The sequence below is a fragment of the Podarcis bocagei genome (genome assembly GCF_964188305.1).
Source record: "Podarcis bocagei genome assembly, chromosome: 2".
Taxonomy (NCBI): Eukaryota; Metazoa; Chordata; class Lepidosauria; order Squamata; family Lacertidae; genus Podarcis; species Podarcis bocagei.
In genome coordinates this window covers 51,343,534-51,370,327 of record NC_138126.1, presented here as the reverse complement: position 1 = coordinate 51,370,327, position 26,794 = coordinate 51,343,534, and the positions used below count along the sequence as shown (strand labels likewise).

Genomic DNA, 26,794 nt, shown 5'->3' with positions numbered 1-26,794 from the left:
GGAGAGCCCGACACGCGCCTGGCCCAGGTTGCACCAATAGCAGGAGCAGCAGCAGCAGCAGAAGAAACTGCCCTTTGCAAACAGGAGCAGCGCGCCGTCGGCGCCGCCCCAGCAGGCAAAAGGGAAGTACCGCGGACCGCTCCCCATCTGTAGCAGCGCCCGGCCCTCGGAGGCGGGACGGGGCTCCCCCCCCCCGCCTGCAAGCCTGCGAGGCGGGAAGGAAACCCGGCGCTCCGCTTTCTCGCTCCCTCCCTCCTTGCGCTCTCCAAAGTGCCCGTAGCCCACAGCGCGAGCGGAGCTCCCGGGCCTAGCAAGGCTCCCATTCCCGGCTGGCCAGGAAGAAAGGCGGAGAAGGCAGCTCCCACAGCAGCAGCGGCGGCGGCGGCGACATGGGCTCCCCCACGGACACCCACGAGATGAATGGGCTGACCGCGGAGAACGGCGACGCGACGCTGCCCGAGCAAGTAAGGAACGCCCGGGGAAAGGAGAGGGAGTTCGCGCGCGCGGAACGGCTTTGCAGTAGCCGCGGGCTATTGAGCGCGCTTTCCGCGAGTCCGGCGTCGCCGCCTGAGGGAGAAGAGGAAGGCAGGCGATGCAGCAGGAGACGGGGAGCTGGCGTTTCAGACGCCGGGCGCCCTGAGGGGCCTTGTTTGTTTCCCGGGCGGCAAAACGGGCAAAAGTCCGCTCTGGGAGGCAGCTGGGGGGAGGACGGGGACGTAGAGGAGACCTGTCTTGCCTGGCCGAAAAGACTTTAGGAAATCGGCGAGGTCAGTGCCAGCCTGGCTGCTGCTTGGCAGGGATTTCCCGCAAATCTCAGCCAGCCTCCCACAAATCTCGGCCTCCAGGGAAGGGCAGGGAGTAAACAGCGAGGGCGGCTTCTGGGCGACGGAGGAGGGAAAAGGAGCCTCTGGGCCCAGGCTGGCAGTAGATTTGTGTTCCCTAGTTCTGCTGCACTCACAGCTGCTTTTGCATAGTGTAGCTGGGGCAACCCCGGCAGACGGGTGGGCTACAAATTATTATTATTATTGCCCATCACTGTCACAGTGAAGAGTGTTGGAAATGAAAATAGCCCGAAAGACGAGGAGCCAGAGGATAGCTTTCTTCTACTGATCTACAAAAGAATGTAAACAAGGTGACATGTAGACTTCAGAATGAGCAGGGAACTGCATCAGGCCCAGGAGGAATTCATGTCCTTAAGCTGAAGGCTTGCCAACTGAAGTTTACTTGTGTCTCCCCCATGACCCACCCAGTTACCACCTTAGAGACAAAAGAGGTGTGGAGCGGTATCCGTGGCAACAAAACCTGATTTCACTGAAAGTCTGTTTTGATGCACTGGCCCATCCACCTACCGGGTAGATCAGGGGTCAGCAAACTTTTTCAGCAGGGGGCCGGTCCACTGTCCCTCAGACCTTGTGGGGGGCCGAACTAGATTTTGGAAAAAAAATGAACAAATTCCTATGCCCCCCCCAAATAACCCAGTGATGCATTTTAAATAAAAGGACACATTCTACTTATGTAAAAACACACTGATTCATCCATGACAGGTGGCCATCCAGCCTCTGTTTAAAAACCTCCAAGGAAGGAGAGTCCACCATGTCTCGTGGGAGTCTGTTCCACTGCTGAACAGTTCTTACTGTCAGAAAGTTTTTCCGAATGTTTAGTCGGAATTTCCTTTCTTGCAATTTGAAGCTATTGGTTTGAGTCCTACCCTCCAGAGCAGGAGAAAACAAGCATGCTCCCTCCTCCATGTGACAGCTCTTAGGTTTTTTGAAGATGGCTATCATATCTCCTCTCAGTCTCCTCTTTTCCTGGCTAAACATACCCAGCTCCTTCAAGCGCTCCTCATAAGGCTTACTTTCCAGACCCTTGATCATCTTCGTTGCCCTCCTCTGCAAGCATTCCAGCTTCTCAACAAATTTTATTATATTACATTGGTAATAATAATAATAATAATAATAATAATAATAATAATAATAATTTATTTATACCCCGCCCATCTGGCTGGGTTTCCCCAGCCACTCTGGGCGGCTTCCAAAAGAATATTAAAATACTATGATACATCAAACATTAGAAGCTTCCCTAAACAGGGCTGCCTTCAGATGTCTTCTAAAAGTCTGGTAGTTGTTGTTCTCTTTGACATTTGGTGGGAGGGCGTTCCACAGGGAGGGCGCCACTACCGAGAACATTGGTACTGTTTGCCCTGCCCTGCTCATTTTGTTTTGATTTTCATACAAAAGCTTGCCCTTCCTCTTGTCAAATTTCCTTAGATCCAATTTCAGTTCCCCTTTCCCTCTGATGTGAGATATTGCTGGATGGGGAGCTAGTATCCACTTGCTCATTGGAGCTGTTTGTCCTGTCTGAAAAGGGCAGGAGGTCCTTTGTGCACCAGGGCTCAGCCCTGGCATTTATTTTAAGTGCCACAGCTCAAAGCAACACACAACAAAGGTGGAACAGATTCAAAGCCATAGATTCAAAGGCCAAGGCTTTGGCTTCCTAGTCAGCTCCTGCTCCCACCACCAACTTCCTCCCCTCACCCAGTTCCACTGGCAAGTGCAGAAGACTTGGGAGAGGGAGGTGAGGATCTCTCTCATTTGCATTGGACTTTAGAGAACACCAACAAGATGTTCTCTTGTCCAAACCTTAGAAATAAACCCCTGTTAGTCTCCCAAGTCTTCTGCTTTTGCCCTAGAGTTTGGAAGAGATTTGGGGGTGGGGAGATGTTTCTCGTGTTGTTAGAATAGGGTAAGAATACTCCAAGGAGGGTATATGTGCTGCTGGGTTCTCTTCCTCAGAAGATTAGAAGCATTTGTCCCTGGTGATTTGTTGAGTAGATTTGTGGACACTTGAAAATGCCTCTAAGTCACAGAATGCATTTCAGTTACTACTGAGCAACTACTGAATCCCCCCTCCCCCATCATAGATTCAAGAGAAGGGCTTTCAGTTCATAAGCGTGGTCTTTCAAGACAATCTCCTCTTTGTCTAAGAAAATTTAAGCATAAGCCTATCAGAGTGGGAGTTCTCATCATAACTGCCTTGAAAATGGATTATAGGCTGGTGGCGAATCCTCAAATTTTTGATTGGTTTCTTAGTTCACCTTTTTGGGGGAAACATGATTGAACTTGTAGTTTATTTTGCAACTCTAAGCAACTTTGGGTGGTAGACATTTTTTTGATATGCTTTAGTCTGGTTTCTGGTTTGGCCCTCAGACTGAGATTGCTTTATTTGCCATGGTGAATGAGTGGTGCCTGGAGGCTGAGAAGTTGTAAAATCTTTTTGATTTTTACTGGACCTGTCAACAGCTTTTGATCTAGAAGACCATGGCATTCCACTTGAGTACCTGATCGACCTGCCAAGAGTTAGGGGACTGCTTTTAAGTGGTTCCACTTCTCTCTGACAGGACAGTTTCGGAAATAGCCACCGGCCAACTGTTATTTTTAGTTCTCTGCAACTATCTTCACTTAAATGGTTTTATCCCAGCCATTTTTAACATCTGTATGAAACCATTTGTAGAGAAAGCCTGAAGTTTTGGAGTGCAATGTTAGCAACATTCTGTTGACACTCACCTCTGTATTCTTCACATCCAGGAACACCAGTCTTAGAGCATAAAATGAGATTTGGTGGTCATGGAAAATTGAATGAAAACAAATAAGGTGACACTGAATTATTGCAAAGAAGAACTAGAAGTATTGATGGTTTGAGAATTCTAGAATCTGTGGAGATCCACTGGTGATCACTAGAGTTGTAGCCCTGGTAGTGATCAAGTACAAATCAAGTGTCATACTGCAGATCATATAGTCCTAGGATAGAGAAGTACCTGTTCAGCATTTCTGAACAATTTAGGAGATCTGTGGTACTTTAGGGATCAGCTGAACCCTTATATCCCAGCTCTGTTGCTAAGATCACTGTTGATTGTGTCCTGAGTTGGGGAGGCTCATCTGATGTCGACATGAAACCAAGTCTTTGTGTTATCATCCCAGTCCTGTGGAAAACTCTTCCAGTAGATATTCGGCAGGCACCTTCTGCATTAACTTTTAAATGTGTGCTGAAAACTTTGTTATGCTGCCAGGCTTATGCAGACAATTAGGAACAATATTTTTTTTGGAATAGCTAGCTAGTAATTTGTGATTTTAATTTGTGAGGGGATTATGTGGTTTTATTTACAACAGTCTGTATAATAGTTGAAAACTGCTTTTTAAAATTATATTTGGCATATAAGTATTTTTTTTAATAAACTAATTAAAAGGCAAGGGTCAAACTGGCAAGTGGTAGCCCATATATCTCCAAGCACCCTGTTCACACCCCCAAGCTCATTTTTCTTCCCCTGCCCCACATGAGTGTTTGGAGTAACTTCTGATCAGGTGTGAAAGTAAAGAATGGACAGAGTGAGTTAAATATATAGCAATTACAATCAATCAATAATTTATGGAAGGTTTAGTTTTGCATTCCACCCGCTTCCCCTTCCCCCCCGCCCCGCCCAATTCCGTGTGTTCTGAAGGACGGTGGTAATATTAGTTGGGCCAGAAATGCATACTTGCATACCAAATTTACCACGCAGAATTAAACAATTAGGCTTACTAGCTAACCATTTTTATTATATATACATTTTCATGAGGCAGCTGCGCACAGTCCAGTGGTTCAGTGGTTCTCATTTGTAGGAAAACAATCAGTAGCAGCACAGAACTGCTAGTCTGGTTGGATTTGACTTTCAGCTAATTACTCCATGCGTGAAGGCATTAGAAAATGCCTGTGTGTCATAACATTAATCCTATGACTCAGATCCCTGTTTATATTCTGATCTTATGCAAATGTAGGTCTATGTGCAGGCATGAGTACTTCTGCAACATAATAGTATGCCCACAAGCCACAGCAAGATTCTGCTGGATATGATTTTTTGGAACATCTTCCAAGAGAATATTCCTGAGTAAATTAAGACCTTGACATATAGACAGGATATAAAATGTAAAGGCCATATTTTGAGAAACTGCCATTCATCTCAGGAAGTCTGACCTACAGATGGGAATGCTTTCACATGTGGATCTACTATAATGCAAGGACACAACTGCACTGCTGTGAGTGTGAAATGCAGCAATTTCCCTGCAAACCTTTCCCTCTTAGTACAAGAGCTTCAGGAGTACTGTTTCTGGAGTTTGCATAATCAGGATCCAAATCTCTGAATACTTAAAAAAAATGTTTTGTTTGCTTGAAATTTGTTTCAAAAAAGGAGATTTTTAAATATGTACTTTTAAGGGAATGGCGCAAGTCCTCGCTATGTTGAATCAAATGTTTGTTATAACAGGGTGGGGTTATTCATTTAAAACCACTGAGCTTCACATTTGAAGGCCAGGTGCAGCCTCAGCATAAGCAAGTCTGCAGCTTATACTTTCCCCCATGAGGTCACACATGCAGGATTTTGGTGTGAGACTGTCTACATGTTACCTTCCTTATAAAACAGAAGCTGGAAATGGTCTCCATGTGATGGGAGTCTTCATGTACTGTGTGCAGTCATCCATCGCATAATTATTCTGTGGTGAATGTCTGTCTCAGCACTGGCCATAATAATGTGCTGCTGGCATAGAGACTCTCTGTGTAATGTGAAAGAATCAAAATATAGTTAGGTAGCGGTGTGAATGGTCCATTGTGTCACGGCTTATGTGTGTAGCTTCTTTGAGATGAAGCTATTTTGTAGACAAGTCCTCCAGAGTGGTTCTGCACAGTTTTAACGGCCTAACTATCTGTTACTTTAAATCTATGGTTTGGCACAGCATCAGTGTTACAACCATTAAACGTAGAAGTCTCCAGTCCACGTGGGGACCATGTAGAGAAGCAGGGAAGTGGGGTTTGGTCCACATTTCTTCTAGATTCTAGTCAAATATTTTAACAGGCTTTATTTATAAATGAAAATCTTCTCAATGTAGTATTTTTTCGTGTATAAGACTAGGTTTTTCCCTTTAAAATAATGTCAAAAATTAGGGGGAGTCTTATACATGGATACATCTCCTCACATTTTCTTAAATCTGAGTCTCCAAAAATAGGGGGTGTCTTATACATGGGGGCATCTTATAGATGGAAAAATACGGCATTTAAATCATACTTTACCACAGGCCTACTAGCTTCCCTAGTGCAAATTCCTATCAAGAGTCTTCTTCTTGTTGTTGTTGTTTAGTTGTGTCTGACTCTTGGTGACCCCATGGACCAGAGCACGCCAGGCACTCCTGTCTTCCACTGCCTCCCGCAGTTTGGTCAAACTCATGTTCGTAGATTCGAGAACACTGTCCAACCATCTCGTCCTCTATTGTCCCCTTCTCCTTGTGCCTTCAATCTTTCCCAACATCAGGGTCTTTTCCAGGGAGTCTACTGTTTTTAACACTGATTGGGAGCCGCCCAGAGTGGTTGGGGAAACTCAGCCAGATGGGCGGGGTATTAATAATAATAATAATAATAATAATTATTATTATTATTATTATTATTATTATCTTCTCATGAGGTGGCCAAAGTATTGGAGCCTCAGCTTCAGGATCTGTCCTTCCAGTGAGCACTCAGGGTTGATTTCCTTCAGGATGGATCAGTTTGATCTTTTTGCAGTCCATGGGACTCTCAGTAGTCTCCACAATTCAAAAGCACCAGCCTTTTTTATGGTCCAGCTCTCACTTCCATACAACACTACTGGGAAAACTATAGCTTTAACTATACGGATCTTAATTCTGGCTTGGGATTCATCCAGTCCAGCCTTTCGCATGATGTATTCTGCATATAAGTTAAATAAGCAGGGAGACAATATACAGCCTTGTCGTACTCCATTTCCAATTTTGAACCAATCAGTTGTTCCATTTCCAGTTCTAACTGTTGCTTCTTGTCCCACATAGAGATTTCACAGGAGACAGATGAGGTGGTCAGATCAAGAGTCTTAAGCATTATTTAAGAATACGAAAAAAGATCTAAATAGAATATGGATGTTAAAAGACATGTATTCTGGGAAGCAGTTTATTGTGTTAATTAAATGTTTGAGATTTCCAGTTTAATTCTAATAAATTTGCATTTGCTACAAGTGAATTGTTTCTTTATGTTGATCTGTACTATGTTTTTCAGACATGCTTTTGGAAAAAGTCACTGATTTCTGAAGAGGTAAAGAAACACATAGCTAGAGTTTAACTGGATATCTTAAAAGCAGTTCAGGTCTTGATTCTGTTTAAGCCAGGGCTTAACTTATAGATGACCAATATTACACAATGCATACATAGAGCCATACTACCTTGAGGAGCCCTGTCACATCCCATTAATATAGCCCTGCCTTAGCTCTTAAATGCTCAAAGTTGGGAAAGTGAATAAGAAGCAGATGAGCATGATAGTAAGAAAACATATGCTTGAAGGGAACAGAACGCATGATGCTAACCAGAACAATACCCACCCACATGCCAAGATTAAAACACCACTTTTAAGTGCTTAACAGATGTAAAGCTTTTTCTAGAAGAAAAAGCAAGTTAAAAAGAGAACAAGGAAGAGCCAAACAACACAGATCACAGTTTCAAAACGAATAAAATAATTCTGTACATCTCATGGTTCCAAAAACATTATAAGTAAGCAAGATGTCTAATCCACCAGAAAAGCAGTTAGTATTAAAATGTATGTTTGCTAATCATATGCTTATAATTGTGAAGACCAACATACAGCCCCAAAATAAGGAGTGGGAAATGATTTTCTTTCAGGTTAAAATGGACTGCTGCATTGGAGCAGCTGCAGGGAGGCACCTCTTCATGATAGCCATGTTCAAATATATAAAAGGATGTCACATAGAGGGGGGAGAAAGGTTGTTTTCTGCTGCTCCAGAGAAGCGGACACGGAGCAATGGATCCAAACTACAAGAAAGAAGATTCCACCTAAACATTAGGAAGAACTTCCTGACAGTAAGAGCTGTTCGACAGTGGAATTTGCTGCCAAGGAGTGTGGTGGAGTCTCCTACTTTGGAGGTCTTTAAGCAGAGGCTTGACAACCATACGTCAGGAGTGCTCTGATGGTGTTTCCTGCTTGGCAGGGGGTTGGACTCGATGGCCCTTGTGGTCTCTTCCAATTCTATGATTCTATGATTCCTACACTCGAGTAGGACCCTGGCAGAGACACATGCCCGACTGGCATGTTCTCTCCCTCCTCCCTGTAATATCTCCCTCAAACAAAAGTCTCAGTTCTTTCCCCCACTACCCCGCTGTTTCAGCAGTTTTGATGCAAGCAATCAGAAATGAGAACATTTTCCTGTTCCGGGAATTAGGCAGGAGGGAGATGCCCAGCTCTGCCTCACTTCCTAAAAAAAAAAAGAAAAAAGTATCTCAGTGCTGGACTTTGTTGTTTGCGGCATTTAATTTTATTTCACTTCTTGTCCAACAGTTAATATTTGTGTTTTTTCTTCATGTATGCACTTGTTTATCCTAAAAAGATGTCAGAAATGCATATTCCTGATAGAAACCTGGATAAATACTATGACGGGTCATTTACAAATCTCTAAAAAATGCAGGGCAGATTGTGTTCATGGGCCCAGAGGGGGCAGGGGGGAAAGTCAGTGTGGTGCTGTGGTTAGAGAGTTAGACTAGGGAGACTCAAATTCAAATGAGACCTACTTTGCCATGTAGCTTAATGGGTGACCTCAGCTGGCCTAAGCCATCTCACAGACTGTTATCAGGATAAAGTGGATGGTGTATGCTGTCTTGAGCTGCTTGGACAATGTATAAATATACTAACAAATCAAGACCCCTGACCTCACTTTAACAAGGAGTATGCCCCACCCTACACCATCCCACATTTTTGCACAAATGTGCAAAAAGATGGTATTCAAAATTAGGGGAATAAAAAGTGGGTGTATTTGCACAAAAACCAATGTAACTTGAAAAAAAGTTCTAATAACTGGGGGTGGAAGGCAGGATGGGGCAGTAGCAGGGAGGTGGGGAAACACATGCATTTAGTTTATATCAGGGGTCCGCAAACTTTTTCAGCAGGGGCCCGGTCCACTGTCCCTCAGACCTTGGTGGGGGGGCAGACTATATTTTTTTGGGGGGGATATAAGAACAAGTTCCTATGCCCCACAAATAAACCAGAGATTCATTTTAAATAGAAGCACACATTCTACTCATGTAAAAACACCAGGCAGGCCCCACAAATAACCCAGAGATGCATTTTAAATAAAAGGGCACATTCTACTCATGTAAAAACACACTGATTCCCGGACCGTCCGCAGGCTGGATTTAGAAGGCGATTGGGCCAGATCCGGCCCCCAGGCCTTAGTTTGCCTACCCATAGTTTATATTAACAAGAAGACTTGTACCTCTTTAGTGAGGCAAGAAAGCAAAAATGAAGTGGAATGCTAATGGCTGGAAAAAGACAATATATTTATTTTCCAGATGGCATCATAGAAGCTTTGTTGTCTTCTGTGTTGTGTCACCCTCATCCACTGCTGTCTCTTTTCACAGATTTTAATGTCTCTGTAATGCTTCAAAACTCTGCAAAATCTGTTTCACCAGAGTCAATAATGGAACAAGAGAATTTCTGCATCCTGTTCCTATGAAACAAGATAACATCTGATTTTGTCCAGCTCCTAAAACTCAACCATAAAACAATATTCTTTTCCCCCACAAGTTCTTCATAGGCTTGAAATGTTTAATGAGATTTTGCTGATCCAGGGCCAGTGTTTACCAGATGACAGTAGGATGAAAGTACTGTACATGCTGCACATATGTGTATCTTGGAAATATATATGAAAGTTTTCAGGGTCCGGATATTGGGGTCCCCTCTTAGCCTTAGATATTTTGATTGCAGGGAAGGTCTGCCCAAGTGTGTATATTCTGCAAAAAGGTCAGAAACCTGATTATTAAGTAAATGTTGGGAAATGCTTGCCAAAATATTGCACATTGAAGTTCCACTTCCCCCACAACTCAGAGCTTCCTTGATGGAGTAGGACCAAAAGTTCACATGGCACAGCACCCTGTTCCCAGCAGTCTCTGCTTCATAGACGCCCACAAAGTTCACCACCCCAGCTCTGTTCCTTTGACATTAAGCTCTCCCATTCCTCCTCTCTGCAGAGCCAATGCAGCTTTTGCGTCCTGCTCTTACAACTGCTTCTAATCATTTCCTGTCACCTCTCCCAGCACTGTCTTACCCCATCCGATTCCATTCCACCCATCAGGAGGTGTGTGCTGGGCAGAAAGAAATGCAAAAAAGAGAGCTGTAATGACCAGAGAGCTGTTGCTTCTTTTCCACCCAGTGGCTCGCATGGGTCAGGGGAGGTACATGTGTACTCCTTCTCCTACCATATATACTACTCCTGTTTTCCTGGCAGCCCTGTTCTTCTTCCTTAGACTAAATGCATGTGGTCCATAGGGTAGGGTGGGGCACAGGAAGCATGTGAAGCCTCTGCCTGCCCAGGGAAAGATGCACTATCTGTGCATGCCTTTAAGAATGTGTAGGATGTTGCTGTGCTCATTCATGGAGGTCCCTGTGGAACTGACACTGGTTTAATGGCAGAAAGATCCACTGGCAGCAGATAGGCTTCCCTCAGAACAACTTGGCTCCCATGGTCCTTTCTCCTCTCACACACAAATGCCAAAGTTGTTCCCTCTTTGGCCAGCTGCACATGTGCACAAGAGTGCTAGCGTGATGACAGCTATACGTTTTTATGTATATAGGAAGATACCCTGAAATTAGGGCAAATTTACCCTGTTAATCTTTTTCCATTAGTGTGAAACACTGACTTCTTTTATGTTTTGTAACTAGTCATATAACTTCTTTCTGCACAGAAAGTATGTTCTTGTAAACTGAAAAGCATGAGTCATACTGGGAAATTTCCAAACACACACACACAAAAAAACCCCTCACTGCACATTGCATTGTATTGCATTGCAGCAATACTGAAGTGTCACGCTTCTCAAGAAGAGTTCCTTGTTTCCTGCTTGGCAGGGGGTTGGACTCGATGGCCCTTGTGGTCTCTTCCAACTCTATGATTCTATGATTCCTTACCCCCAATTTAGAGCTCAAATAAAAGTGACAAGAAAGGAGAAGGGCATGTTGGAAGTCAGCAGGGGAAAAAACCCCATCAAACTGATTTATGCTGTTAGGAAAAATATCCAACTACATTTTACTGCAAATACATGATCTGTGGTGGCACAATTAACAAGCTTACTGGATGCTTAATTGCACACCTTGTTAACTTTTTGCTTGGTAAACTGAAATTTACCAGCTGATGATGGACAGGTCAATGTTCCATTTTTCATGAGCACCTTCCATGCTACAGTGAGGGAAACCGCATTTGCCTCAAGCAGGTTGCTGATGTGATGGTGAGGCCCACAATATCCTTTGAATATCAGATATTCAACAGGGGTAGAGGAGCAATGATTTGTGAGCAGAAGCTTCTGAGCAGCCATTGTCATTTGAGAGGAAGTCTCTCATTCAACCTGATTTTAATTCCACCCTGTGCCAGGAATTAATTTACCATAAGTATTAGAACAGACCCAAACTACAGTTTCTTCCAAACAAATGTCAAGACATTGGGATAGGGAAAGGATGCTGACATGACTAGTTACAGGAAGCAGCAAGGTGGCATAGATGCTGGGGCACAGAAGCACATGAGAGAGGGAAGGGCTGGTGCTGCAGACATGGAGGGGGCACTCTTCCCTTTGGAATAGGCAAAGTGAGGGGACAGCGAAGGAAAGGCCATCGGTCTTGGGAGGTGGGATGGGACAAGCCGACAAAGGCAAAAGTGAAACCACTTTGTATGTATGTGGGGGTGGTTGGGCTCACCACAGATTGGCTGGCAGGCTGAGGGCATCCGTGGCGCAATGTGTGACTCTTTAGAAACCTAAGGTCTGATGAAATGTATAACTTACGGAAGATTTCATCAAATATCTGAAAGGACAAATCTCAACACTAATAGGGTTGCCATACATCCTATTTGGAATACTGTAGTGTCTGGGCTGAAATCAGCAAAAATGTCCAGGAAAATCCGGCCACATGGCAGCCCATTAAAATTGCCCAAAAAGGCAAGTTTTTTGCAATTTTGCCAGAAAAGCTTGACAACTTTGCAAAAAAAAAAAAAAAAAAAAGTGCCACAACTTTTCAGTCCAGATTTTCACTGTTTGGAATATGGCAACCCTAACTAAACTTGTTAGTGTAAACCAAATCGTGGTAATAAACTTCATTCTGCTATTGTGATGGGGCATGATTGGTAATTTAAAAAATAGCTACAGGCAGCAGAGTATAAAACTTATCTTTGTCAAACAGTGCAACTTTCTCCAAGTAGTTCTGAAGCTCTTACTTCCTACAGTTTAACCAGGACTTTACACGAATATCCATCTTACTCACTTATTCCTAGAACATAACTTTTCAAATGGTGAAGGAGAGCTGCTTTCAACCATGAAACAACCATGGCCAGTTGGTGTTCTGTATATATGTCACACTGTCCTGCCAGAGAGCACAGAAGGGCTTATATGGGGTTTCCCATCTCAGCACTGCTCAAAGCCAGGCCCTCTTTGCTTGCTTAGTTGAAATGTATTCTGTGCAACCTGCTTCCCATACAGTGTACTGGTACTTTTAAACACAGCTGTAGCTGATAGGAAACAGGGTATTATCACACTCTGACCATGCTTCTAATGCTGCCTGAATCATGACTCTTTGAAATGTTGTGCCTTTCAGCCTCGAACACAATGGCTGCAGAGAAACAGACAAATTAACATCAACCATTATGCCAATAAGAAGAGTGCGGCAGAAAGTATGTTGGACATTGCTTTGCTTATGGCGAATGCATCCCAGCTCAAAGCAGTTGTGGACCAAGGACCTACCTTTTCAGCCTACGTTCCACTTGTTGTCCTCATCGGCATCTCACTCTCACTTCAGATCATAGTAGGCGTGCTTCTAATATTCCTTGGTATGTATAGTCACATGAATTTCTTCTGATTTTGTGCCGTTTATAGTATTCGTTTCTCTGTTTCAAAAGAGGCATGCTCATATTTTGTAAAAATAATTGCTACAATCTTGGTGTTCATTTTTCTATTTTAAAATGGGCATGTAAAAAGAAACTTCTTTAAAAAATAGCTATATCCTACTCTTATAACAAAGTTCCTTTAAATAGTTCCATATAAGTGGATGGGTGTATTATTATATTTTATTATTATTATTATTATGTTCTTATCAGATTCTGTGCACTGCGTGAGAGACAAAATGAATACATATAATACATGAATAAATACAATATAGGACCAGTTCTCTTTGAATAAGAATATTATTGATTAGCCCCTTTCAGGTAGTCCCCTTGATGTTATTGCAATTGTGTCAATGGGGAAGGTGGAGCCAACTGCTAGCCTAATCCATAGGTCCCTCACAGGTCGTACTCCCAAACTTTGTAAGGGACATCAATGAAGGAAAGCAGACTGTGTGCCCTGTGTGATCAGGTTTCCCATTCATGAAGAAAATAGGCTTCCATCAGACTACGAACATGTGCAGGTTAGGAAATATATGTGCAAACTCTACAGTATCTTTTGTTGGGTTATTTTGCAAGGCTGCCATGGAATTACTTACATGAAATATTTACTGAAATAAGATACTAAATATATTCTTTTCTGAAAGCTTTCCTAAAATTTTACCATTCATGTTGTGGAAAAGAAGTATCAAAAGACTACAGTTATGACATTTGTTTCTGAGGTGTAATTTTTAGCTCAAGAAGTATATAGGAACTGTCCTTCCAAACCCTGAATTTATGTAGCCTGAACTATACTTTTCTTCCATCTGAACTATACTCTTCTTCCATGCTGAGGAAGTCATACTCAGTATTTTAACTACTCTGTCATTTTCTCAGATCTATAAATAGTTTTATTTTGGCTTATAGCATTACAACACTATAGTCTCATTAGGAAATAAAAGTAATTGCTTCAAAAGCAAGCCCTCCAAGATTTTGAAAAGGAAAGTAGTAAATATGGCTTGGAAGCCAAGGACTTGTGACTGGAAAACTCCAAAGCTTGTATAGCCTTTCACCACAATGGGTTTATTATATAGGATTCCCTTGGGCATCTTATCAACGTCAAAATAGTTTTCTATTACATAATGTTCCAAGGTACTTACGAAAGTAGCTAAATGATATTTCTGCTTCTGCAACAGGAGATAATCAGTCACTGACCACATTTTGCTTTTACTTTTTAAGAATATTTATAGACCACCAGTTCATAATAAATATCATGAAATATCATAATTAAATCATTGTAAAACCATAAAATGCACAACAAGTGACCAACATTGAATAAAATTCATTCTCTATTGAGGAAAACGAAAATGTTTTAAGCAGGCAACAAACTATCAGGATTGTAGATGCTTGTCTGATTGCAATAAGAACATGGTTCCAAATTACTAGTGCTACTATGCTTGGTTCACGCAGAAATGAAACAAATGTCCATCTGTTTAGAAAGTATAAACGTGAGGTCAATTTATAAGGAAGAAAAGCAGCTTATGATGCTGTCTCCCTCCATGTCAGCTGGTCAGGAAGGGGATAATGTTTCTCAGACACCTTGTGGAACATTGAGTTAGATCCAAATTTGCTCAGAGCAGACGTCTCTGAACTAAATGCTCCCAAGTGCAAAAGCAGAGAAGGCAGTTTTTGGCAATTCCTCTTTCTCCATACAGCCACCTATCCTCCCTAACCACCCCCCTGCCAAAAATCCACTTTTCGCAGAAGAGTGAGTTTATACCCAACCAGAATTTTCATCAAATGCTGTGATTTTATATTTTGTGTGTATGAAATGAAAGCACGTTGTGAGGGCTTGGCTTTAAAAAGCACTTTTTAAAAAATAGATTTTAAATACGTAACAATTAATGTTGGTAGAGTATGAGATTCTTAATCCTGGCGTCGTGGGTTCAAGCCCCACATTGGGCAAAAAGATTCCTGCATACCCATCCAGTACAAAAGGCAGGGTTGAAAACATTGGTTTATTGGCAGCCTCAGTTTCACCTCAAAGTTTGCCTTTAGTAATCATTTTTCTTGATTCAGGGTAGAACTGGGTAGTCCAAATGTTGGACTACTTTTTCCCCTACCCACACAGGGATATTGAGAGGTTTCTAGGAGCAGCTCACTTGTTATCAGGCCTGTTCATTCCAGGGCAGAAAGGGAAGGAAGGAAGTGGTCAGATCCGTAGCCTGAGAGATGTTTTGTTCCAAATGTGGCCTGGCAGCTTCTCTTGCCAGATTCCAAGCCTATATTTTAGCAGTAGGACTCTTCCCCTACCCCTTTACAGTGGTACCTCAGGTTAAGAACTTAATTTGTTCTGGGGGTCCGTTCTTAACCTGAAACTGTTTTTAACCTGAAGCACCACTTTAGCTAATGGGGCCTCCCGTACCGCCGCTGTGCGATTTCTGTTCTCATCCTGAAGCAAAGTTCTTAACCTGAGGTACTATTTCTGGGTTAGCGGAGTCTGTAACCTGAAGCGTATGTAACCTGAAGCGTATGTAACCCGAGGTACCACTGTATCTGTCTTTTAAATTGCGAGAGCCAGAGAAGTTTAAATCCTTCACCCCTGTGTCCTGTATTGCCATGCTGCAAATGAGAGCATAAATTTACTTTCCTTGCTCCAAGTTGAACTGGGAATTGAGCTAAAGTGAACTATTAACCAGTTTTAAAATGCCAAAATTACCAGCCCAGATCACACTTTAAAAGAAAGAGAGAGCAAACACTTTGTATGTGGAATGTCTCCTTTTGGTGGCACTGAAGTTCAAATTTATTCATAAGGCAACCAAATACAGACATTCATCCCATAGATTCTGTAGTACCAAAAACCCTTTTGTAAGACCTTTTTCATTGGCAGGGGGATGAAATAGATTAGGCTACATGAAATGACAGTGGGATTGGATTACTATAATAAAATGCTTAACAATACCTGTACTTACGAATGGTTTCAAGTTTAGCTCTATTGTGTAGTACTACAATAATGAAATAAGATTACTGCAATTCCCTCTGAAAGCTCGGAGCCTGGCTTTGTTAATAGACAGTGTTGTATTTTAAAAGAAATAATCAAACCCATACTTTAGATCTCCAGTGCTGGTGAATCACCTGAAACTGGGTGATGTCTGAATGCATAAACCAGGGAGTTATACCCTGAGCTCACTGGTTTCTTTCCTGCCAGCAGCCCACCTCATTGATTATTACAGTATTATTTTTTTTCTAACAGCTGTGTCAGCTCTTAAAAATCATGTTGTGTAATAGCAGTCACTCTGGACTGCTTGCATTTCTTGGAATCATAGAATCATAGAGTTGGAAGAGACCACAAGGGCCATCGAGTCCAACCCCCTGCCAAGCAGGAAACACCATCAGAGCACTCCTGACATATGGTTGTCAAGCCTCTGCTTAAAGACCTCCAAAGTAGGAGACTCCACCACACTCCTTGGCAGCAAATTCTGTCAGGAAGTTCTTCCTAATGTTTAGGTGGAATCTTCTTTCTTGTAGTTTGGATCCATTGCTCCGTGTCCGCTTCTCTGGAGCAGCAGAAAACAACCTTTCTCCCTCCTCTATGTGACATCCTTTTATATATTTGAACATGGCTATCATATCACCCCTTAACCTCCTCTTCTCCAGGCTAAACATGCCCAGCTCCCTTAGCCGTTCCTCATAAGGCATCGTTTCCAGGCCTTTGACCATTTTGGTTGCCCTCCTCTGGACACGTTCCAGTTTGTCAGTGTCCTTCTTGAACTGTGGTGCCCAGAACTGGACACAGTACTCTAGGTGAGGTCTGACCAGAGCAGAATACAGTGGCACTATTACTTCCCTTGATCTAGATGCTATACTCCTATTGATGCAGCCCAGAATTGCATTGGCTTTTTTAGCTGCCGCGTCACACTGTTGGCTCATGTCAAGTTTATGGTCAACCAAGACTCCTAGATCCTTTTCACATGTACTGCTCTCAAGCCAGGTGTCCCCCATCTTGTATTTGTGCCTCTCATTTTTTTTGCCCAAGTGCAATACTTTACATTTCTCCCTGTTAAAATTCATCTTGTTTGTTTTTGCCCAGTTCTCTAATCTGTCAAGGTCGTTTTGAAGTGTGATCCTGTCCTCTGGGGTGTTAGCCACCCCTCCCAATTTGGTGTCATCTGCAAATTTGATCAGGATGCCCTTGAGTCCATCATCCAAGTCATTGATAAAGATGTTGAATAAGACCGGGCCCAAGACAGAACCCCTGTGGCACCCCAAAATCATATTATTGTGATTTTAGAAGAAAGAGGATAGCATCCACATGATTGAGTCTGTACACCAAAGTTAATTTTAGGGCACACATTTCCCACAGAGAGCAGCTCTTCCCATCATACAAGAAATTGCTTTTGAAATTTTTGGGAGTTTCCAAAGCTGCTAATGTTGTAATATGGGAAGTCTTCTGTTCAAATAAAGAAAAAGAAATTTCGTTGAACCTGCACACGCCTCAATCTGGCATTTCTCAACAGGTTCTTTGAATCGTGGTTCATATCCGCTGCAAACTTTATTTTGAAAAGTCTGAATTTAAAATTAAGCATTTTTGGATCCTCTCCAGTCACTTCACGGTGCTTTTCTCTGTCTCAATATGAAGCTATAGTCAAAATAAAAAAATTCCTTCCAGTAGCACCTTAAAGACCAACTAAGTTAGTTCTTGGTATGAGCTTTCGTGTGCATGCACACTTCTTCAATATGAAGCTATGTTACCCATCCTGCCTAATGCTTTTGAAAAAAGTGTCTTGCTCTTCGTTGATTGAACTTTGTTACTATTTTCCCCCCCCATAGTACTCTGCTCTGTAATAGATTGATTGTGCTGTATCAACAGCTTATCACTTTTGAATACTGAAATAACTGAGCCTCGTTTCTCCCTTATTACTCCTAATTCCTCATAGAATGCAGTGTTCTGGCAATTAGGAGAGCCTGGTCTGTTGCATTGTTAGGAATTTGCTTGTGGAGAAACATGTCCGGGTTTAATTTTGGAGGACCAGGAGGTTCACATCATATAGCACCCATGGGTCATGGCTCACTGATTCAGTGTGGTGTAGTGGTTAAGAGCAGTAGTCTCGTAATCTGGGGAACCGGGTTCGCGTCTCTGCTCCTCCACATGCAGCTGCTGGGTGACCTTGGGCCAGTCACACTTCTCTGAAGTCTCTCAGCCCCACTCACGTCACAGAGTGTTTGTTGTGGGGGAGGAAGGGAAAGGAGAATGTTAGCCGCTTTGAGACTCCTTCGGGTAGTGATAAAGCCGTATATCAAATCCAAACTCTTCTTCTTCTTCTTCTTCTTCTTTAGATTCTGCCTCATGTCTGTGCAAACTTTATTTTTAAAACTCTGAATTAAATATTAAGCAATTTTACATTGTTTCCAGACAAGTGAGAGCATTTTGAAAGGCAATATTTATAAAACATGAAGAATCTGTGTAGTTGGAACTTTTATTGTGCTTCTTATTTTGTACAAGCCACTTCAAACAATTCAAAATAAGAGGAGACTTTGGTGCTAAGTCTTTGCTAATGCCAATTTCTCACAATAGTTTCTGTCTCACAAATTTCTGTGGTAGGAAAAACAAGACAAAACCATCACTGCTCAAGTTGCCCTAGTCATCTCCTGCCTTATGGAAAATCTGCTCATAGAAGGTCATCTGAGGAGAGCCTTCACTCTCTCCAAATGTGGAGCAGTTCCTTCAGACTTCATGCAATTCCATACAAGAGCATGCATATTTAATACGGCCCATTTATACATTTTTCAAAACCTGGAAGTAAAAATAACACGATGCAAATCCCATCTCTCTTTTCATCCTGCTCTCTTTCCACCTCAGCCACTCAGGCAAAGAAAAAATGCAAGAAAACAGCAGGTAATTGTGATTCACACAACTGAAGCCCATCGCTTGCAAGTCCATGTCATTTAGTTGAGCAGGCATAAATGTTTTCTTTAGTAAAAAATAAAGCAGTAGGAAGTGAGCAGTGAGCTCATTTAGAATTCAAAGGTCGGAGAGACCAGGCAGAAACCTGTGGTAGAGGCTTTTAAGTAATCTTAAGCAGCACTGTCTCTAGTAACAAGGTAGCAAGAAATGGATAAAGCAAAGCAAATGACAAAATGTCACATAAAATTAGGGAAACTCTAGAAACATTCTAGCTTAGGATAGAAGACCTCAGGCCTGGTGCAGTGAGGTTGAGGGAACATTCTTTCATATGTGGTGGCCCTGTAAAAGGGTAAAAGAGTATTGGGAAATCCATAATGAATTGAAAATTTTAAAGTACTTTCCCCCCAAAACCAGCGTCCTTTTTGTTGGGGATAACTCAGACGGAAATTCCCAGGTGTCAAAAAAGGTCATTTATGTATGCTACTACTGCGGCCCGTGTTTTGTTAGCCCCAAAACTGAAAACGAGCGAGGTCCTGACTAAAGAAGAGTGGCAGCTTAAACTCATGAAAGATGCACAGCTTGGTGACCTAACATATAGAATGAGAGGACAAGAACATACATTTAAAGAAGATTGGAAAATGTTTATTGAATATATGGGGAGGAATTGTGTACACTTGAAATCATTGGCAGCATTAAGATAAACTCAACAGTGTAGACACGTTTTGTGGGATGTAATAATGGAATACTGAGTGGTTCAGTTTATGTAAAATTTGCAGGGATTTATGATATGCAAAATGAACCATGGAAAGAGAAGGGAAGTCACTGATATTTTAAGGTTGTTTAAATGAATATTTTAAATTGTAAAACATTTGGTATTCTCTTCAGGCTATGTCCTGTCAAGCCACACCTCCTCACCAGGCCTGCTCCAAGCCACCCTCAAGAGCTCGAAGGTGTCCTTGAACTGTGGCAATGCTTGCCTGGATGGAGAACAGGGATAGGTGCATGTGTGTGAGTGTGTATGTGTATGTGTAGAAACCTGGCTTTTGTGGCTGGAATGTAGCCCACTTATGCAAAGAAAAGTGCTCCAGCAATTGCTCCACCCACTTTGCTTCTGGCTTGTGGCCTCCGAAGATTGCCAACTAAAAAATAATGTCCCTCAGGCTGAAAAAGGTTCCCTGGCTGTTGTAGTTGATAAAGCCTAGTTTGTATGGATGATTAAAGTAATCATTTCCTTAATAAAAAAAGCATTTCATTTCACCTACTACTTCAAATATCGGCCTGTGATTGCAAATTCTTTGTCAAGACAGCCACTGAAAAGCATCCAAGAATAATGTTTTTTTTGCTTTTTTATTATTCAGATAGTTGGCACGCATATCTCTCTTGAGTTCTACTGGCACACAAATTTTGTTACCTTCCCTTGCTGATATCTCCCCCCCCCCCCAGCAGAATTCCAATAATAACAGCAACATAGTTCTCATATTTGTGCTTGTTTCTCATTGGTAATATTTCTTTTGTTATTTCCCCCCCTTGCAGTCAAATATGACCTTAATAATCCTGCAAAACATGGCAAGCTGGATTTCCTCAATAATCTGACAACTGGACTGGTGTTTATTATAGTGGTTGTGAATATCTTCATTACGGCCTTTGGAGTTCAGAAGCCAATGGACTCAAAAGTATAGGTCAAAGAAGGTGAGTTCCTACCCATAATATAGTTTCCCGATTATTTTTCATCTGTGATGTGGGCCTCTGTGTCCCCAGATCTGAGGCACTGAGGGAGCCCCTCCCTTGAATGGAGCAGCCCGTATTTCCTCCTCATCTGTATTTTCCTCACGATTTTCCTGCCATGGTTGTGGTTGTAGTTTAGCATTCCATGCACAAACCTGTGGCTTCTGGGTTTTCTTTTCCCACAATGAGACTAGAAACGTTCCCTTCCATTTTCAGCTACCCTTGGTTTGTTATTAGGGCAAAACCCTAAAAACAGAGTTGTGATTATCCAAACTGTGGTTTAGGGAAACAAGACAGGCTTTGAAATTGTGCTTTGAGGATGGCTTCTTTCACTAAACCGTAGTTAAGTTTGACTAGTGTTGTCTGGGTTCACCCACAACAACCAACTGCAGTTAGTTGAAAATGGAAGCAAAAGCTTCTGAACTCTTCAGAGTCCCACCAAGTTACCGGTATGTCTGAAGCTTGTTTGTGTAATGTTAAGCTGTGGTTTAGCATTGTGTTTGAATGCAGCCACTGAATCAGGATATGGATAAAGATTTAGAGTGCAAAAAGGAAGAATAACTAGTGGTCTTTTAGCCCCTCTTTCCCCCTCCCCTTGTCATAAATGACATTCTCTCAGAAGCAGAAATGTTTTCTCTTCACTGTTGCCCATGAGTGAAAGCACAGTAAAATTAATGCCCTCTGTCGTTATATTATAATAAATAACCTTTTTAATGCAGTCACGAATTTGCATTAAACCGCATCTGTAAGCATTAAATATATGGGAGACTCATTCTGACGTAACCTAAATATGCAGTTTTTAGACTGGACAGTGTTTCCCCCTGCTCAATACACTTCACCTCGTCTCTACAGGAAACCCAGCCTAGGAAATTCTGAACCACAGTTTGAACCACATATTTGTGGAAACTTAGAACTGTTTGGGCTTTTTCCTCACTAGATCACTTTAAGAAAACCAAGCTGCCTCAAAGCACCACCCTGCTCCCCCCCCCCGGCTTGTAAAGGGTCAAAGTCAGTGCCTGGTTAATATAAGAAATCATTATGGAAATTCACACCTTCCACAAATACTCATTTACTACCAGTGCTCCACATTTAGCCCTTCCAAAGGCAGCAGAAAGGCAGAAGTGCAGAGCAGGCAGTGAGCTGATCAAGTATGAGAATGCTAAAGGAATGGAGTCAGCAAATTGTTAGAAAAGCAGAACCCAGAACTGTGCCACTGTGAAGGAGGAAGTGGGACAAGGGGGTGGCGGGGATGTAGACAGACAGACAGACATTCAGAGAGAGAGCAGCAATGAGTGGAAAAGACCAACCAATGGAAATGGGTGGCTCCTTGCTTACACAGTCTTCTCATTTACAGGGAGCTGGTAAAATTTGGGCTCCTCCCTTGAGGGACTGTGAAGGGTGTCTCCGCACCCCTCACCCTTGTTGACACAAACGTTAACAAGTTCAGGTTATTTTGGACCAAGATGGAATTTCTAGGCCCTCTGACAGTACACCTACTCTCAAATGTCACATTGCCTTGTCAAAATACTAACGCCAGTATTTGCTGACACCATCTATCAAAGTGACAGGAGGAGAAACCGTATTTCAGGTAGCATGTTATCTGGGAGACGTTAGCTTATATGAAGGCAAATGAGTTGTAAGGAGCTACTGGGCCACCTGGAGAGCTCTGCATTCTGGGGTGTGCCAGAAAGGGTGTGGCAAGGCTACATACAGGAAAGAAGAAAGGTATGCAGTCACCAGCCAACCTGCTGGTAGGCAGCAGACTAATTTAGAGGGGTAGGCCGTCTGCATGCCCAGTATTAGAACATAAGAAGAGCCTGTAGGATCGGGCCAATGACCCATCTAGTCCAGCATCCCGTCCTCCCTGTGGCCAACTGATGCTTGTGGGAAGCATGAAAGCAGGACCAGAGCTCAGCAACACTGTCTACCTGCAGTATTCACACTTCCTCCAACAGTGATGGAACATCACGGCCAGTAGCCATTGACAGCCTTATCCTCCATGAATTTGTCTAATCTCCTTTTAAAGCCATCTGGGTTGGTGGCCATCACTGCTTCCTATGACAGCGAGTTCTGTAGTTCCATTACATGGAGAAGTAATGTATTTTATCCCATCTTGAATTGTCAAACATTCAGTCACATTTGGATGTCCATGAGGTCTAGTGTAATGAGATGGAGAATAACTTTTCTCTAACTACTTTCCTCATAGGGGAGTTGTTCCATCCCCTTGATTATTTTCATTAGTTGACAAAAAAGACAAATGACTGGGGAGGAACAGCTGGAGGCTGTTGCCATTACCCCCAACATCTGTTGCCTAGGGTGGTTGCTTACTCTGTGTAATGGCAGGTCCAGACCCAACAATTCAGATTGGAAGCTCTTCCTGTAGAGACCTGTTCTCTTATACTTTGTAAAATGGCATGCCCATTTCTAGTTTAAGGAAAGTGGTGGTGTCGCTGGTGCAATCTACTGGGGGGCACAGCGTGACCCAGTTGTGGGTCATGACTCACCAACTGAAGGTCAATAGTTTTATATACTTATCCTTGTATTTAGCATGCTCTATAGAACAGTAGGAATCAAAAAGGACTGGAAGGTCATATGGGAATTTTGGGGTGAAATGGTGAAGTGACTTGAAAAGGGAATGTCTTACAAAATAGTCACCATTCTGCTAATAATAATAATAATAATAATAATAATAATAATAATAATTTATTATTTATACCCCGCCCATCTGGCTGGGCTTCCCCGGCCACTCTGGGCTGCTTCCAACAAAATATTAAAATACTGTAATGCATCAAACATTAAAAGCTTCCCTAAACAAGGCTGCCTTCAGATGTCTTCTAAAAGTCTGGTAGTTGTTGTTCTCTTTGACATCTGCTTGCATCCTTTTAACTACTTTCTTTTCTTTTCTTTTCTTTTCTTTTATCTTTTCTTTTTACAGAGACCCAAGATCTTAAATGTTGGGAGATAAATGTTATGAACTTGAGCCAGTAACTCTTAAATGGAAAACATGAAGAACCCGAAGCAATTCAAAAAAGCATTATTCTCTTTCATTTGAACTGTTTCTCCAGGAACTGTTATCCCATGCCTCCAATGGCAGCTCAGAATTCCTTGCTCTCTGTGCCTTATATGTTGAACAGAGAAAGAGGTGATTTCTACACTTGAAAGTATGGGCTTCACAGGAGTAGAAAGACAGCTGAAAATTCTGCACTAAAAGAAAGCTAGTTCATCTTGCAAAACTCAACTTTCTGATCCCAATATTTAACACAAATGAACTAATTTTTGTATTTTTTTCTTTACATAATTCTAGCCGTAAAATGTCTCGTATTTGGAGCTTTTTCTCTTCTGCAAAGGCCACTATACCTCATGCTCCTTCAGAACTCAAATGTTCCAAGAAACAAGGCTTCAGCCCCGCAGTTCTTTTTAGAAATAATTTGCTGTACTTCTTTCTGAGTCTTTACAGAACTGTTGGCGTAAACTCTACTGCTTTGAGAGCAGTATCTTAAAATGCAGTCCGTAGCATACACTTCTCAGTGCAATCCCAGCTTATGGTCAGTCATTTAACAGTGTTGATAGATAATGGTAGCATGATACTTAGCTGATCACAACTCTAGAGAGATATCCCCAGCCATCCTCCAGATTTACTCTGAGGACTGCACATATTTATAAAGACATGTATGAGGGGAAATGTGTACCCTAGTGCTCTGTTGGATGTGAAGATGGCACATGGTTGTAGACTCATGCTGACTATGGACATGGCTTTGTGGTTTTTTTACAGCAATGTGGGGGGATATTTATTTGGATTTATAGTTTATCAGATTTGAGGGCTCAGGTGGCCACTAGTTTCAGTTCTGTAAAAGAATGACAATAAAAACAAATGATATAAGGAGATCCAGAAGGCAAGAAAATTAAAAGAGGGGGCATATTCCCAAACCCTCTCTAAACATATACAAATATCTATGTGAAATAACCCTAATTGGGGAGGAGAAAAGGCTAAAGAGTAAGACCTGTACAAATCCAAAGTGGTCCCAAAGGCAGTTGGATGGTGTCTTGTATGCCCCCTTCTGGCGACTCCTGCAGCCAAGCTGGTGCCAAATGTATTGCCTTGCTTTGGACCACGTCAGCAAGGCCAAGAGGGGGGTCTTGTTGTCTGGGCAGCCCAGGCCCTCCATGCAAACGGCCCGGACTTGCACCCCAGAGAGGTTTCCTTTCAGTTCTTTATTATAATAGGCAAAAAGTTTCCGATTCAGACTGTGATTCTAACAATGTCGACTCATTGAAGACTTATTGAATTCAATGGGGCTCACTTCCAGGTAAGTGGAGTTAGGATTGCAGCATTATTCAACATTAACTCTCTACTGAAAGGTCTTCTGTCTTTTGATAGCACTTCTCATATGATCCTTGTTGTACGACGATTTTCGCAGAGGACTTCTTAGAGGAAAGTCTTAAAGCTTTCCCTATTTTTAGTGCTTAAGGGAGGAAAGGCCATAGACTTTTCATTCCCAGACTCTGTATTAAAGAGGCTCTGTTCAGACCTCTTTGATTCTGCAGTGATGTACTTGAGACATCTACTTTTACTTGAGTTAACTCTCAGGTTCACTCTACAAAAGCCATGGTGCATTTATTCCAGACTTCCAAAGGTAACAAATTGTAAGCAAAGGTCATCTTCAGTAGGAAAGACAGTTATGCATGCTTACCTATCAAAATGGGCTTTAGGGCTTCTAACTCTCTGCTGGACTATCACTATATATATATTTTTTTACGTAATGTGATTTCTTATTTTCAGTGCCTTCTTGGGTAATTCTGCATGAACACAAGAAACAAAACTATTCTTGAATATATACTGTTGCTGGCAATTGTATGCATCACACATATTTTCTATAAGAAAATATACTCAATATTTTTCTTAATGTACTGTATGTTAGAACCTGCTCCTAAGATATAGCTATGTAATTATTGTATTCCATTATTGTTTTCATTTATTATATGTATAAATATTTAAATGTACATAGAACTTAAGGTAATTAGTCAGAAAGTGTGGCATTTTCATTTACCATTTCAGTTGCTATTTTCCCCCACTGATTGTAAGAATAGCAGATTATTAGGGACTAATTTTTGGAGTAATATTCCATGGTAGGCATCCTCAGAGTAGACCCACTGAAATTTGTATACTTACTTAAGTTTATTGATTTCACTGTGTGTACTTTGAGGAAGACTGAAGTTGACTATCACCAAAAGAATTATTATTATTTTTCTGTTTTGCCAGTAGGAAAATAGAGAATAAGAAGAGCACAGATGTCTCTTGAGACATGAGGTGGTTCTATTTCAGTGAAAATGGTTGGATTTTTCTAAAACTGTATGTTAGTGAGAAGAAGAATGTGTCGTAAGACATGCAATGTACAGTTTCTTCTTGTTAGAATATAAATGTTCCATAAAGGGCTGCAGAATTAAGGAGTGGTTTGGCTAACATGTATTGTGCTTTCTCATCCATTTCAGCTGCTTAAATAATGCAGCACAATATTCAACCCTTGGGGCGTAGTGAATGGTGCAATAAAATAAGATTTCTCATTTATAGAAGAAGTGCAATGCTTTTTTATGATCTCTAGAGGTAGTGCAGGTTTTTGTGTGAACTTTTTCAAGAACAGAACGTATAGCACTGATTTTACAGATTTTTAAAGAAAGCTTTAGAAATATAGTTACTTAAACTTTTGTGGCATTAAGGATGCAATCTTAAAGAATACTTACTTGGAAGAAACTTTTAAGCAGATATGCTTAGGATCTGCCTTTATCTTCCATGCTCCTGGTTGCTTGCAATTAATGTGGAATGGAGTGCATTTATTCCCGTAAGTTTAAACATGCTTTTTTACTCAATATTGTGTTAAGGCTGTAAGTCCTGTACTGTACACATTCACCTGGAAGAAAGGACTATTAAACTCAATGGGACTTTCTTCTGAGTAGACATATAGAGCACTGTACAGCATAAAACATACATACAATTTTTTAAATGGGAGAAGTGTGCAGGGGAGGAAGGAGAATAGAATGCTAATGACTTCCAAGCCATAGAGGACCAGATTTTTCTATCCTGAGTGCCTCATCCCAAAGCTGGAGACAGGAACTGAAATGCTTCCGATCCTTCTTCTCAGGTTGGGATCTTTATTTTTTACTGCCGCTGAAACATGTTTTCCAGTGATGAAGATGAATTTTCTTTCTCTGATAAATAAAGCATTTTTGTTCGTTGTGTA

At 41.8% G+C, this 26,794-nt stretch overlaps 1 protein-coding gene across 1 annotated transcript; it reads left to right on the top strand.

Moving 5' to 3' along the window:
- Positions 1–26,794, top strand: NINJ1 (ninjurin 1). The gene is made up of 4 exons (XM_081185266.1): positions 1–464; positions 12,667–12,898; positions 20,367–20,522; positions 23,494–26,794. The coding sequence occupies exons 1-3, from the start codon at positions 390–392 to the stop codon at positions 20,510–20,512; spliced, it is 453 nt and encodes a 150-aa protein (XP_081041392.1). The 5' UTR covers positions 1–389; the 3' UTR covers positions 20,513–20,522; positions 23,494–26,794.

What these genes read in the sequence shown, in the direction of transcription:
- NINJ1 (XM_081185266.1), top strand. Translation starts at nt 390, where the DNA reads ATGGGCTCCCCCACGGACACCCACGAGATGAATGGGCTGACCGCGGAG. An exon ending in ACGCGACGCTGCCCGAGCAA is followed by an intron (nt 465 to 12,666) that starts GTAAGGAACGCC and finishes TGTGCCTTTCAG; the next exon opens with CCTCGAACACAATGGCTGCA. An exon ending in CGTGCTTCTAATATTCCTTG is followed by an intron (nt 12,899 to 20,366) that starts GTATGTATAGTC and finishes CCCCCCTTGCAG; the next exon opens with TCAAATATGACCTTAATAAT.